We start from the raw sequence: 13002 nt of genomic DNA on the forward strand, positions 1-13002 counted from the left end.
GTATCACTCTAAGTATTGGTTACAAGTCAAATTATTGATACATCTTCTTAATAAAATATTCCCCAATATAATTCCCCCGCAATTATCAACGTTCCTCATCATCTACACGCAAGCAGTACCCCAAACTCGCCAAAAACGATCTGTAAAGGATGAGGGGATGCTGAGGAAAGCCTTTCTGAAAGCAGGTGGCCCCAGGGAAAGGCCAACCCAGCCCAAATTCTGAAGCCCAGTTCTCTCTGGGTTTGTGCGACTTTAACGGATTAGTCTTTGCTAAGTGGGTGCCTCTGAACACAGAGGCTTCTGGAAGTTAAGCTGGGCTCCTCTTCACCCGCTCAGCCCTATGAGTGCCTCCCAGTGGCCGGGGGCCGCAGGCACAGCAGCCAGAAAGCTGGACCAGGGGACAGACGCCTATCAAATGGTCATCGTCGGGAAAAGTGCCAGGAAAAGATACACAAGGTGTCACAAGGGAGGGGCCCTGTCCTGATTCCATGGAAGCCCTGACACAGATGCCCGGCTGGGGTCCCCTCCAGCAAACATGGAAAGGGAGGGGCACAGATGGGGGCTCCATCACCCCAACATTCCCCCTGCTGATTCCATGGAAGCCCTGACACAGATGCCCGGCTGGGGTCCCCTCCAGCAAACATGGAAAGGGAGGGGCACAGATGGGGGCTCCATCACCCCAACATTCCCCCCAGATCCTTCCTCAATGCCTGTCCTAGAGACGGCGCCATCACCTGTCAGCTGTGGGCCCAGGAGACAGGCCTGGCTGGACCCTTCCAGACATCGGCCGTGAAAGGGTGCAGACTGAGACCACCAACCAGAGGGAGGAACCTGCCAGGCCCGAGGATGAGGGAAGGCCTGGCGGGTTCCGTCTGCCTCCGGAGACTTCCCTCTGGTTGGACCGCTCATCACTGGCCTCCCGGGCCTCTGGGCTCTGTGATGTGCCCGGGGATGGTCTGGGCGCATCCCAGCTACTACTGCCTCTTCCTGTGAAACTCTGTGAAGGCAGTGGGCCCCCGAACTTGGGATGGTCCCCTCAGGAAGCAACAGCTTTCCGCATGGCTTCCCTTCCGATCTTTGCAGATACCCTAGGTGATGCACAAAGTTAGGGAGCCCTCGAGCACCTCAGCAAGCCCCGGCCACGTGCCCGCTCGCCTGTCCTCAGCCGGGCAGCCCCACCTCGCTTCTGCCCGACAGCGACCGCGCTTCCCGCTGACTCCAAGCAGCCAGAGCATCTCCCCAAAGCCCAGCAGCCCGTCCACGTCCTCCCGGCCCCCATGTCCCCCGCCAGAGGCCCCAGCGGGCTCCATGCGCCGTGGGGAGCTGCTCCCGGGGCTCAGAGGCTCTTGCATTTTCTGTTGCTTGCCCCTCGGGCGTCAGCTGTCTCTACCTCGACACCCACCCCCCGGCCAAGCCTGGCTCGGGAGCCACTCTGCGGCCCGGAGCAGGCCCCAGACTCCTGCGAGTGGGGGACCAGCTTTCCTGCCGACCTCGCCACCCTCCGCCACTCCATCACTGACTGATATTCTAGCAAAATATGATAGAAATGAAAAACGGATCACGTGCTCGGACTGACGGTGATGTTGAAATGCTACAGAATTTACCGCATGCCTCCTCTCCACCTCCGTACTGACTCAGCACAGACAGAAGCAAACAGCTCTGGGACCCCGCACTGGCCCGCAGCCCCCAGTGTGAGCTGCATCGCCCTGGGGTTTCCGTGCATGTCCCCACATGTTCATCACACCCTGTTCTCACTCCTGTGAACGCGTCCACGCCCCTCACCAGACTAGGCCAGTCACCCGCGTAACGGGTCTTGTTCACTGTTCCCTGAGCCTACCACGTCCTGGGCACACGGACGTACTGTTTGGAGGAAGGACCCGGTCTGCACATCTGTTTTCATGCTTTCCATTCTCTGTGACTTTACACTCTGACCTTGGTGGGTCCTTTAAGCCCATAGGGAGAGGTTAGTGGATGACTCAGATATTGTCACATAAATTAAAGAAATCAGATACAGACGTTACGCAACATTGGCACAATGTGCTCCATACATAATCTTTGTTGGGTATTATCAGAGAATATCGGGTCTCTTCTTCAAAACGGTTTTAGACTCACTTGGGAGACCAAATGCGTGCACCCAGCAAGTTCTAGTATAGAACAGGTGAAGATCAGGTACCAAAAGAATGGACGTAGATGCTGGGGATTTGCGGAGGGGAGCAGGGGTGCCAGGGAAGGCTACACACTTGGCAGGTTGGGGACTGGGAGGTTTGGATGGGGGAGGAGTCACGTGAACAAAGGTCCAGGCGGACACAGCGTGGACAGGCAAGCCGAGGCCCCCCTACCCACCCTGCAGGGCCAGGGCACCCGGCGTCCCTCCACAAGGCAGTGGGGCCTGCTTGTCGAGGGAGGAACACTGGGCCCGGGACCAGAGCACGGAGACCTGTGCGGCGGGCACTACCGCCCTCCCGTCTGTCACCACCGCCCTCCAGCCGGGCGCTGCGGCCCCATCCCCTTCGCACCCGGCCTTCCCACAGCATCGCGTCTCACGGGGAGTGAGAGCAGGGGTCTGGGCAGCACTGTGGCCCCAGCAAGGCTGAATGACCCTCAGGGAACCACCTCGGGAGCCTGGCCCCTTCCTAAGGTGCTCGGACAAGCAGAGGACCCGGCCCACACTTACCGGGCCTGACGTGCAGGTCATGAAACTCATGGATGATACGCATTTCTGCTCTTTGAAGCTGTGCGCCAGGCGCTTTAGATCATTTGCATTTTGCACAGTCCTTCGGGGATCTGTTCATTTTGTGACTCAAGGAGTGTGTGCGCGTTGGGGATGGTGTGGGTGGGGGAGAACCGGCAGGCGCTGACGCTGAGCCAGGCACGGGACACGGGGGGAGCCCACGCTACCTGGGTGAAGAGGTCCAGGGCCTTGTGCAGGTTGGCGTACATGCCCGTGGGCGGCTCGTTGGTGATTTTGATGGCGTTCTCCAGGATGCCCTGGGGGATGATGTGGGACTCGGGGCTAGGGGCCGGCTCGGCGCTGATGAACACGCGGTAGTCATCGTGGCTGCCGACGCTGTACCGCTCCAGCTTCTTGTCCAGGGTGCTCAGCCACTGGGCCACCAGGTGGATGTTCTGTAGCCAAGACCAGGGCTTAGTGCCCGCACACTCCTCTCCACCCCGGGCCCATAGGGCAGGCCCCTCCCCAACGGCACCCGCACTCCCCACCCCGCTGTCCGCCCTTCCCGGGGCGCTGGCCACGCTTGATAATTTCACTGAGCAACTGAGTCCCCAGAGTTGAAGCTTGTTCTCAGTTCGTTCAGGACCTCCAGCCTTGCGGCGAGTCCTTCCTGCCCTCCACCAGCATAAGGGCTGAGAATTATATGGTCCCCACCCCTCCTCTGAGAGGCTTGAGTAAAAAGAAATGACTTGGAGGGACTTCCCTGGTGGCGCAGTGGTTAAGAATCCGCCTGCCAATGCAGGGGACACGGGTTCAAGCCCTGGTCCGGGAAGATCCCACATGCTGTGGAGCAACTAAGCCCGTACGCCTCAACTACTGAGCCTGCGCTCGAGAGCCCGCGAGCCACAACTACTGAGCCTGCGCTCTAGAGCCCGCGAGCCACAACTACTGAGCCCGCAAGCCACACTACTGAGCCTGTGCTCTAGAGCCCGCGAGCCACAACTACTGAGCCTGCGCTCTAGAGCCCGCGAGCCACAACTACTGAGCCTGCGCTCTAGAGCCCGCGCGCCACAACTGCTGAAGCCCGCGCACCCTAGAGCCCCTGCTCCACAACAAGAGAAGCCACTGCAATGAGAAGCCCGCACACCACAACGAAGAGTAGCCCCCGCTCGCCACAACTAGAGAAAGCCCGCACGCAGCAACGAAGACCCAATGCAGCCCAAAATAATAAATTTATAAAGAAAAAAAAGAGAAATGACCTGGAGAAAAGAGAACCCTCACGCACTGTTGGTGGGACTGTAAATTGAAACAGCCACTATGGAAAACAGTTTGGAGGCTCCTCACGAAATGAAAAATGGAACTACCCTGTCATCCAGTAATTCCAATCCTGGGTATTTATCCAAAGAAAATGAAAACACTGATTCCAAAAGATACGTGCACCCCTATGTTCACAGCAGCATTATTCACAATGGCCAAGATGTGGAAGCAACTTCAGTGCCCATCAACAGGTGAGTGGGTAAAGAAGATGCGGTGTATATACACGATGGAATACTAGCCATGAAAAAGAATGAAATTTTGCCGCCTGCGGCAACATGGCCCGACCTAGAGAATATGATGCTGAGTGAAATAAGTCAGACAGAGAAAGACAAATACTGTATGATTTCACTTACACGTGGAGTCTAAAAAGCAAACCACATGAACAAACACAGCAAAACAGAAAGAGAGTCACAGATACAGAGCACAAACAGGTGGTTGCCAGAGGGGTGGGGGGAGGAGAGAAATAGGTGAGGGCAATGAAGAGGTACAAACTCCCAGGTACAAAGTAGGAGAGTCACAGGTATGAATGCACAGTGTGGGGAACATGAGGTGACAGGGGACAGATGGTAACTGGACTCGTCATGGCGATCATTTTGTAAAAGAAAATGAACAGAAAGAAATGACTCGAACCTGAGGTCCCCGCATGGGACCAGGCTAGGCCCTGTGGACTGAGGTCAGCCACGCCGGAAGCTGAGGCGGGCCTGCAGTGGGACCAGCCGGGGCCTGGCGGTGGTCGGGGGGCGGGGTGCTTGGAGGGGCTGCAGGACCGAGGAGGGGCAGTCGAGCCAACAAGGGGGAGCGGGGGGGAGGCGGGGATGTCTTTCTCACTGCTGAAGAATCCACACTTTCAGTGGTGATGCCTCACACCACCTGCCAACCCAGGCAGAGCTGTGCTTGGTGTGGGCGCCTCCTGCCCCCTCCTTCAGGGGCTGTAGGATCCCCAGCCACGCTTGTGCATGTGAATCCCATAACCTGCTTTCTTTCAGGCCTTCAGGCCAAGCCCCACGGGCGCTGAGGCTGGGATCCCTCACCCAAGAGGCACAGGTGCCGCCCACCCCCATACCTGCAGAATGACCCAGTGTCCCTTCTCCACAGCCACGTCCAGGGCATTCTCCGCCACCACCTCTTGTCCCTGCCCCAGGGACACGTTATGGAGTTTCCCGTTGTCTATGGTAAATCCCAATTTTTTCCCTAAAGGAAAGGAAAACAGGAAAAGCATGGGGATGGCTGAATGACAGAAATGGAGCTTCTGTGATCCACAGCTGGGAATTCCACACCCTCCCCCTTTGAAAATTGTGGTAAAATACACGCAACATCAAAGGCGCCCCTTTAAACGCCATCTGAAAGCGTACGGTTCAGGGACATTTAATAATTCAGTGTCGTGCGACTGTTTATCTGGTTCCAGGACATTTTTATCGCCCCAGAAGGAAACCCTGTACCCATTAAACAGTCATTCTGCATCCTGTTCCCGCCCCAGCCCCTGGCAACCACTAATCTGCCTTCTGCCTCTACGGATTCCCCAGTTCTGGACGTTTCAGATACAAGGAATCGTATACCGTGGAGCCTTCGGCACAGTGTTTTCTCGTTCCGTCTGCGGCGTAGCCTGTGTCAGGGCTTCGTTCCCTTTCATGATTTACCACTTTGCCATCAGCCGTTCATCAGCTGATGGACGTGTGGGTTGGATCTACCTTTTGGCCGTCGTGAGGGGACCTGTTTGTTTGGACACCTGTTCCCGGCTCCGTTGGGAACGTCCCCAGGAGTGGAATTGCCGGGACATGTGGTGACTCGATGTGTGACCTAGGGAGGGACCACCTGCTCACATTGCCACCAGCAACGCAAAGGGCCCCGTCTCTCGTCCCCTCCCGACACCTGTCACCTCCGTGTGTCTGATACCTGCCCTGCTAGTGGGTGTGAAGGGCCGTCTCACTGTGGTTTGGATGCGCTTCTCCCCAGACCCGGCCGCACTTACCCAGGGCCTCCACGTCCTTCAGGGGGTCAGCGCCCGGGGAGAGGATGAAGAAGATGGGGCTTGAGGGGCTGCTCTCCTTGTAGGACTTGGAGAACTCAACGCTCCGGCCCTCTGTGAACTTGCTGCCCATCTTCTCCTCCACAAAGTTCCTGAGGGGGACACGCCTGGTCAGACCCGAGGCGAGGGACCGCTCTTCTGGGGGACTTTCTCAGGCAGAGAAGGGCCTCTAGCTGGAGAGTCGGTCTCTACAGGGCCCTCCTGCAGGCAGGGTGGGGTGTGGAGGGGAGCGTGCGCGGTATTTGGCGGTGTTCGCGCTGGGCCCCCTTTGCGCCCGTCCACCTGTGCACAGACAGGTGAGAGGCTCTCAGCCAGCTGATGCCACCCCCACTTTCAAAGGCGTGCAAGGTCAGCCGAGAGGGAACCCGGGCCGCAAGTGTTCCAGGTGACCACACCTCAGCGCTCCCAAGGAAGGGATCAGTTTCTAGTGGCTTTCTGTTTCCCCCACACACTTCCTATCTGCTCTCCAGACCAGGGCAGCAGCAACACGGAACAGAACCTAGATCGGCCTCTGCGTCCTGAGAATCTCCCCCGACGGGGGCTCTGAGGAGGAAGGACGCGTGCATTAGAGTTGCTTTGGTGAGCTCCATGGACCGCAAAACACGGATCATCAGGAAAGTCACAGAAAAAACCCAAACGTCTCTTTACATAAGCACCCCTCTGTTCCAAGCCCCAAACTCTATCTTGACCCTGATAAGGCTGGGGTCAGTCGAGGCCCCTCTTAGGGTGACCTTGGGATCTCAGCTCTCTGCCCCTCTCCCTTGACCACAGGTGGCTGAGCTCACTGTATCTGAATGAAACACAGGAGCTAAACTTATGTCCAGTGCGGTCTTTGAAAGAAGGACGACGGCAGTCTCCCCGGGAGAGAACACACTTATTCCCGAGGAGTCGGCGATCTGAGCGCTCTGAGCGTCGTGAAGACCCGTGGGTGGACCTGTTCACATAGAGGCGTCCCTCTGAGTCAACGGGGAGTCTGCGGGCGGGTGCCAGGTGGGCCTTCCCACTCCCGTGGGAGTGATAGCTGTCATTCGCTCCCCGGTCTGGCCTTTGCTGGCCTCTATACAGACCCTGAGCAGCGCTGACCACAGGCCGGTGGGAGGGCTCCTGCTCCAGGCCCCTGGTTGTGCTTGATTCTGGCCTTTGGAATTGACCCGGAATGTCAGTGCTAGAGTCCTTGCCCGGGAAGGAATTCTGGAAGGTACAGGTCCTGCCTGGGGCAGGCACGTCACAAGCTCCCTGCTGCTCCTGGCGTGGCCGGGCCCCGTGGTCGTTCTCTGCGGCTGCAGTGATGACGCAGAATAGAGGGCTCCGCTGCTCCTAGCCCTGGGTCCTGGGCACGGGGGTGCCGGAGCCGCCCCCAGCGGCTTGCATGCTGGCAGGTGCTACAGACCCGGGCTGCTGTTCTGGGGAGCCCGTTACCAGCACCCCGCCCCGCCATGGGCGAGTTACCTTCCCTGGGCCTGTGGACCCGGAGGCGGGGAGGTGCCCGGCTCGAGGGGTTGGCGGAGGGCGGAGTGAACCCACGCTCTTGACGACTGTGTGTTGTTGCTATTTGCCGTGGACTTGGACTTGAACTTCCTGCTCTTGAGCTCCACCGCCCTGTTTGATTCGGGAGGTGAATCTGCTTTCCTTGCGACCGCCGCAGAGCATGACTTGGGTTCGCCTGGCGTTTGCGGTCGCCCACGCGGTTCCGATGCGTTTTCTGCCGTGGTGACTCGGGTGGCTCTCAAGGGTGCTCTGGGGGCCGTGGGGCTGGACACCCACCCGTGCTCAGCTCGCCCGCAGGCGGTGTACCCCTGGATGCTCAGTGCCCTTCGCCTGGGCCTTCCCCACGCTGTGTCCGTGTCCGACCTTCCCGGGATGCCTTCCTGCTTTCTCCCTGGACCAGCTCAGACTCTCCCTCGTGACGTGATTTCTTGCTTCACTCCGCCCGCTCCCCTCCCGCACCCAGAACCCCTCGCGGTCCCTTTCCTCTTCAGTCCCGAGAAAACAAAGCAAAACAGAAACACATGTCTGTGAACAACCAGTGGGTGTGAGTCAGGCCTCTGCTTTGTCAGACGTGGGCGCCTTTTGGGAAATCTGGTGGCTTTCAGGCCACTAGGGCAAACGGAAAACCAGGACGCCCCTCTGAGAACGGGGCCTGTTTCATTCCCTCCCTCCCCCACGACGCCATGGCCTGCCCGGGCCGGCCGTGCAGATGTTACAGCTGTTGATATTCCTGAAGTCTTTCTGTGCTTTGGGGAGTGAAAGGAACGGGCGCTGAAACCCGATGGTTAAGTTTCCAGTCCTGGAGGCGTTTCAGGTCCAGAGAGATTGTTCACGAAAGCAGAATGGTTCTCTTTGCAAACGAGCCGTAAAAATAAAAGATTTCCTCTACATCCAGCCGCTGAGGCCATGAATGTCCTCGGGTGCTGATGGCTCTGCCACTGCCTTCTCCCCACAGCATCCTTAAAGGACCCCGTGTGGTCGTGGCCTTGGAGGTCATTAGCACCCAGGCTTTTTTAAAAAAATTAATTAATTAATTTTTGGCTGCGTTGGGTCTTTGTTGCCGCGCGCGGGCTTTCTCTAGTTGCGGCGAGCAGGGGCTACTCTTTGTTGCGGTGCGCAGGCTTCTCATTGCGGTGGCTTCTCTTGTTGCGGAGCACGGGCTCTAGGCACGCGGGCTTCAGTAGTTGCAGCACGCGGGCTCAGTAGTTGTGGCTCGCGGGCTCTAGAGCGCAGGCTCAGGGGCTGTGGCGCGTGGGCTTAGTCGCCCTGCGGCATGTGGGATCTTCCTTGATCAGGGCTCGAACCCGTGTCCCCTGCACTGGCAGCGCGCCCAGGCTTTTTTAAAATCTTGGTGGCCAACCCGGGGAGTTTTATCTTCCTGTCGCTTATCTCGGGGCGCCTCTCCTCGCCCAGGGTCAGGGGAGCCGGGGGTTCCTGTTGGCCACCTTCAGAGACCCCAGAGCTACGAGAACTCAGAACGGGAATTGGTGGCTGGGATGGGAGGCGCCCACTCCCCAGCCCTGAGGCCAGGCTGGGGCGGGGCGGGGCGGGGCGGGGCGGGGCTGGGGGCACTCACTTGATGGCGTAGGTCATGCGGTCGGGCCGCACGCATCTCAGCATGCACAGTTTCTGCAGCGCCGTCTTGTTCTTCCACTCCTTGGGGAAGACCTCCTTTTCGGGGGCTTCCGACTCCACGAGCTTCTTCCACCGCTTGGCGGATCCCTCGATGTCGCTGTCCAGGTTCTTGAACTCATCCATCTCCGAGAGGGCCTGGGGGCAGACGGCCTTTCAGCTCTCCCCCATCCCAGTGGGCGCCTTCCCCGCGGGCTCCGGGAAAAGCATGACCATGGGGCCTGTCGCTCAAACGATGAGCTGCTGGGGATGAATGGCTGGGACGAGGGAGGAATCCGATCGGGGATGTGACTCCTGGCTGCTTCTCCGGGGGCTCTGGAACAGGGGCCCTGCTCATCCCAGGGGGCCGCCTTCCTCTGGTCTTTCTGAACTGACACAGTGAGGGCCCCAGGATTCTGAGGAATAGCCTTGACACTTTGCATTTTCCTGGAAGCGAGGGGAAGCGGCGGAGGGGCGACCCCTGGGCACACCCTGGGGCCCATCGCGGCTCAGCTTGCCGCCTGCAGGGACGTGATGATGAAGTTGCTGCGCTCCAGTAGGACAGCACAGTCCCCGTGAGCTGGCAGGCAGCCCATCAGTGCCTGGTCCCACCTCTGAGGCCTCCTCGTTCTACTGAATGTTACGGCCGGAAGCACCTTGTAAACATGTCTGGGGCGAGCAGGAAAGGCCGCGAGGTGGGGCGAGAACACAGTGTTCAAGTCCGAAGGCCAACCTTGATGCCGCCCCATCCCTGATGCTGCAGGAAGTCCACGGGTGACACGACCCCGGCCTTGAACGGGAACCGCAGAAGGAAATCCAGCTCCACCGGGTTCAGCTCCTTCTTCATGGACAAGACCTGAGGGGCCGTGGGGCTCGCTTAGATGTTGCCCTACAACAGGGGCTCATACCCCTTGCCTGCAGGGGAAGCACTGTCCTGCCCCTTTGGGGTCAGCCCAAAGCTTGGTCAGCACCTTGTTTGTTTTTCAATTGCGGTACAATACACACAGCATAAAAACGTGCCATTTTAACCCTATTATGGTCTAAAATCCAGTGGCATTTAGTGCACTCACACTGTTGTGCAACCAGCACCACTGTCCAGGTGCACAGCCTTTTCGTCACCCCAGAGGCAAAGCCCCTACCCTTCAGCAGTCCCACCCTCAGGCGACCATCAGTCTACTCTCCGTCTCTACAGATTTGCCTTTTCTGGACATTTCCAGTAAATGGAATCATACAACACGAGGCCTTTTGCATCTGAGCGTGTTTTCAAGGTTCATCCGTGTTGTAGCGCGTGTCACTGCTTCATTTTTTTATGGACGAATAATGGGCCAGTGTATGGCGAGACCACATCTCGTTTACCCAACAGTCCGTCGTTGGACGTTTGGGTTGTTTCTGCCCTTTGGCTGTCGTGAAAATGCTGCCGTGAATGTTTACGTGCACGTATTTGTTTGAATACGTGTTTGCAATTCTTTGGGGTATATACGTTTTCTGGTCACATTTGAAGTCACCTTGCCACTGGTGCGCACAAGCTCTCTGGGCTTCTAGCAGGCCCTGTCTTGGTCACTGAAGTGGCTCTTTGGGCAACTGGCCCAGCCCCTCCATCTCAGATGGACGGCAGGTGAGCCGGGGCCGCGGTCACTGTAACCTCCCCAGTCAGGAGCTCACACAGCTGCTTTCTCAGATTCCACAGAGAGTTTCCCCTGAGTCAGGGTCTCTTTTTTTTTTTTTTTTTAATCTTAGTAAAATAAAAAGTTCTTTGGGCCTGAAAAGAATACATTCTACTCTGGAAAATTAGGGGGAGCATCAAGGAAACTTATCTTGATGTGCTCTTAGCAGGGGAGAAACAGGGAACCCGTTACTCAGAGATTCATATGGAAAAGAAACCTCCTTAACCTGGACCCCTAATTCCAAGTTGGAGTTTGGATGGAAAGCTGGGTTGACATTGATGCCCAAGCTAGCTATGAAATCCGTGTTCCCAATAACACTTATAACACGGTGCAAACAAAGTGGTGGAGAGGTTGTTTAATCAATTTAGTGGAACCAAAATCTTTAAATATTTCAGCAGGTCTGTAAAAACAGGGGGCATGTTTACTCATTAGTACCTTTCTTTCCCATCCACAGCGGACTAACCGCTAAGGCGGGACTGTTGGCTCGGCATGACTTGAAGGGACTAGAACGACGTCTCCCTTTAACTGACCTCCCCTCCCCTTCAATGGTTCCCATTGGGACACCTTTCCTGGTACCAACTCAAGAGCCCAGGTGTGTTCCGTATATTGTTAAAAATGCAGGTTTGGATCCACTGGGTCTGAGCCGGAGCCTGAGAATCTGCATTTCCAACACCCCCCCCCCCCAACTCTCCCCCAGCACCCCACCTCACCCCACGGGGTTCCGGTGCTGCCCGTCCAAGGACCACACATGGGGCATCGAGGCCAGATGTTACCTGAAATGTCACCTGTGCGAGGAAGATGAGTTTGTCTCGCTCGAAGAGCCCGCGGGCCGTGTACATGTACACGGAGTAGGTGATCTCGTCCGTCAGGTTGATCACACGCTGTTTGACCTCGTCGGCAGGGGCGGTCTTCTGGATGGCCTTCTCGAACACCACGTTGAAGGCCTGGTCGGGGAGGGGGCGGGTCACCGAATGCAGGGGGCTCCACGCTGCCCACGCGGGCTCTGGGGCACTGCTCGGACCCGGTGCTGGTGCTGGTCAGACCTGGTGCCCTGGGTCCCACCCCCCAAGCCCACCTGCAGCCTGGGCCCCAGTGGCCCCGGGCCCGGATGCAGCCGCACCTTGAGCGAGAACTGGTAGATGGGGTTGATCTTGCTGAGGTCGCTCAGGATGAAGTACAGCAGGGACGCCCTCCCCGCGGCTGGCACGTAGTTCTCTCTCGCCTCGTTGATTTTAACTTCTGTGATTTTTGCCTCTTGCACCTCAAAACAAACAATCAAAAAATGGGCAGAAGACCTGTGTAGACACTTCTCCAAAGAAGACACACAGATGGCCAACAGGCACATGAAAAGCCGCTCAACATCACTAATAATTAGAGAGATGCAAATCAAACCCACAGGGAGATATCACCTCACACCAGTCACAACGGCCAGCATTAAAAAGTCTACAAATGACAAATGCTGGAGAGGGCGTGGAAGAGAAGGGAACCCTCCTACACTACTGGTGGGAACGCAAATTGGTGCAGCCACTATGGAAAACAGTATGGAGGTTCCTCAAAAAACTAAAAATAGAACTACCGTCTAATTCAGCAATCCCACTCCTGGGCCTATATCCAGACAAAACTAGAATTCAAAAAGCTACACTCACCCCTATGTGCGTGGCAGCACTCTTCACAATAGCCAAGACAGGGAAACCACCTAAATGTCCATCTACAGATGAACGGATGAAGATGTGCCTGGCCGGCATCCACGCGCCTTGACCCTGCCCCGGGCCCCCAGGGGCCCCCATGTGGCTACGGCTTCTCTTCTCAGTGACCATCCGCCCAGCTCCCATGCCCCCTGTGTGCTCCGGCTGGGGGTGCAAGGGGGTAGCCCCCAAGATGGTCTCTTACCTTTTCCTCAATCTCGCTGGCCATGTGTTTGGTGGTCTCCAGATTCTCAACCAAGGCTGTGTCTCCCAGAAAGTTCCCCGACGCGGCCGACAGACGGGCCAGCAGAGAATCTTCCAGCTCTTTCAGGACAATCTTAAATTCATTCTGAGACTTGGTGAGGTGCGCCTGCAGGAGGGGCAGAGACCGGGAAGGGAAATCAGTCGCTGGCACGGCCTGGTCCCCCAGCTGGGGGGCTCGGGGGGGCTCAGGGCCAAGGCCCTGGGACTCGGAACGGGAGGAACACGGCAAGCCTGGAAGAAAGGGGCCGGAGTGGAGGCCCCCAAGCAGTGCGGGGT

At 57.5% G+C, this 13002-nt stretch overlaps 1 protein-coding gene across 1 annotated transcript in view; it reads right to left on the reverse strand.

Moving 5' to 3' along the window:
* Window positions 1-13002, reverse strand: part of DNAH17 (dynein axonemal heavy chain 17) — a gene marked incomplete at both ends in the record, with an annotated part of 110263 nt that overhangs the window by 8661 nt on the left and 88600 nt on the right. Inside the window, 8 exons of the mRNA XM_082860704.1 lie at window positions 2899-3126; window positions 5052-5179; window positions 5958-6106; window positions 9079-9272; window positions 9847-9969; window positions 11551-11721; window positions 11898-12038; window positions 12668-12832. Of these exons, the coding sequence (XP_082716830.1) occupies window positions 2899-3126; window positions 5052-5179; window positions 5958-6106; window positions 9079-9272; window positions 9847-9969; window positions 11551-11721; window positions 11898-12038; window positions 12668-12832 (1299 nt within the window). The remainder of the gene's footprint in view (window positions 1-2898; window positions 3127-5051; window positions 5180-5957; window positions 6107-9078; window positions 9273-9846; window positions 9970-11550; window positions 11722-11897; window positions 12039-12667; window positions 12833-13002) is intronic.

This window comes from Leucopleurus acutus, assembly GCF_964270905.1.
Source record: "Leucopleurus acutus genome assembly, chromosome: 19".
In the NCBI taxonomy this organism is placed as follows: domain Eukaryota; kingdom Metazoa; phylum Chordata; class Mammalia; order Artiodactyla; family Delphinidae; genus Leucopleurus; species Leucopleurus acutus.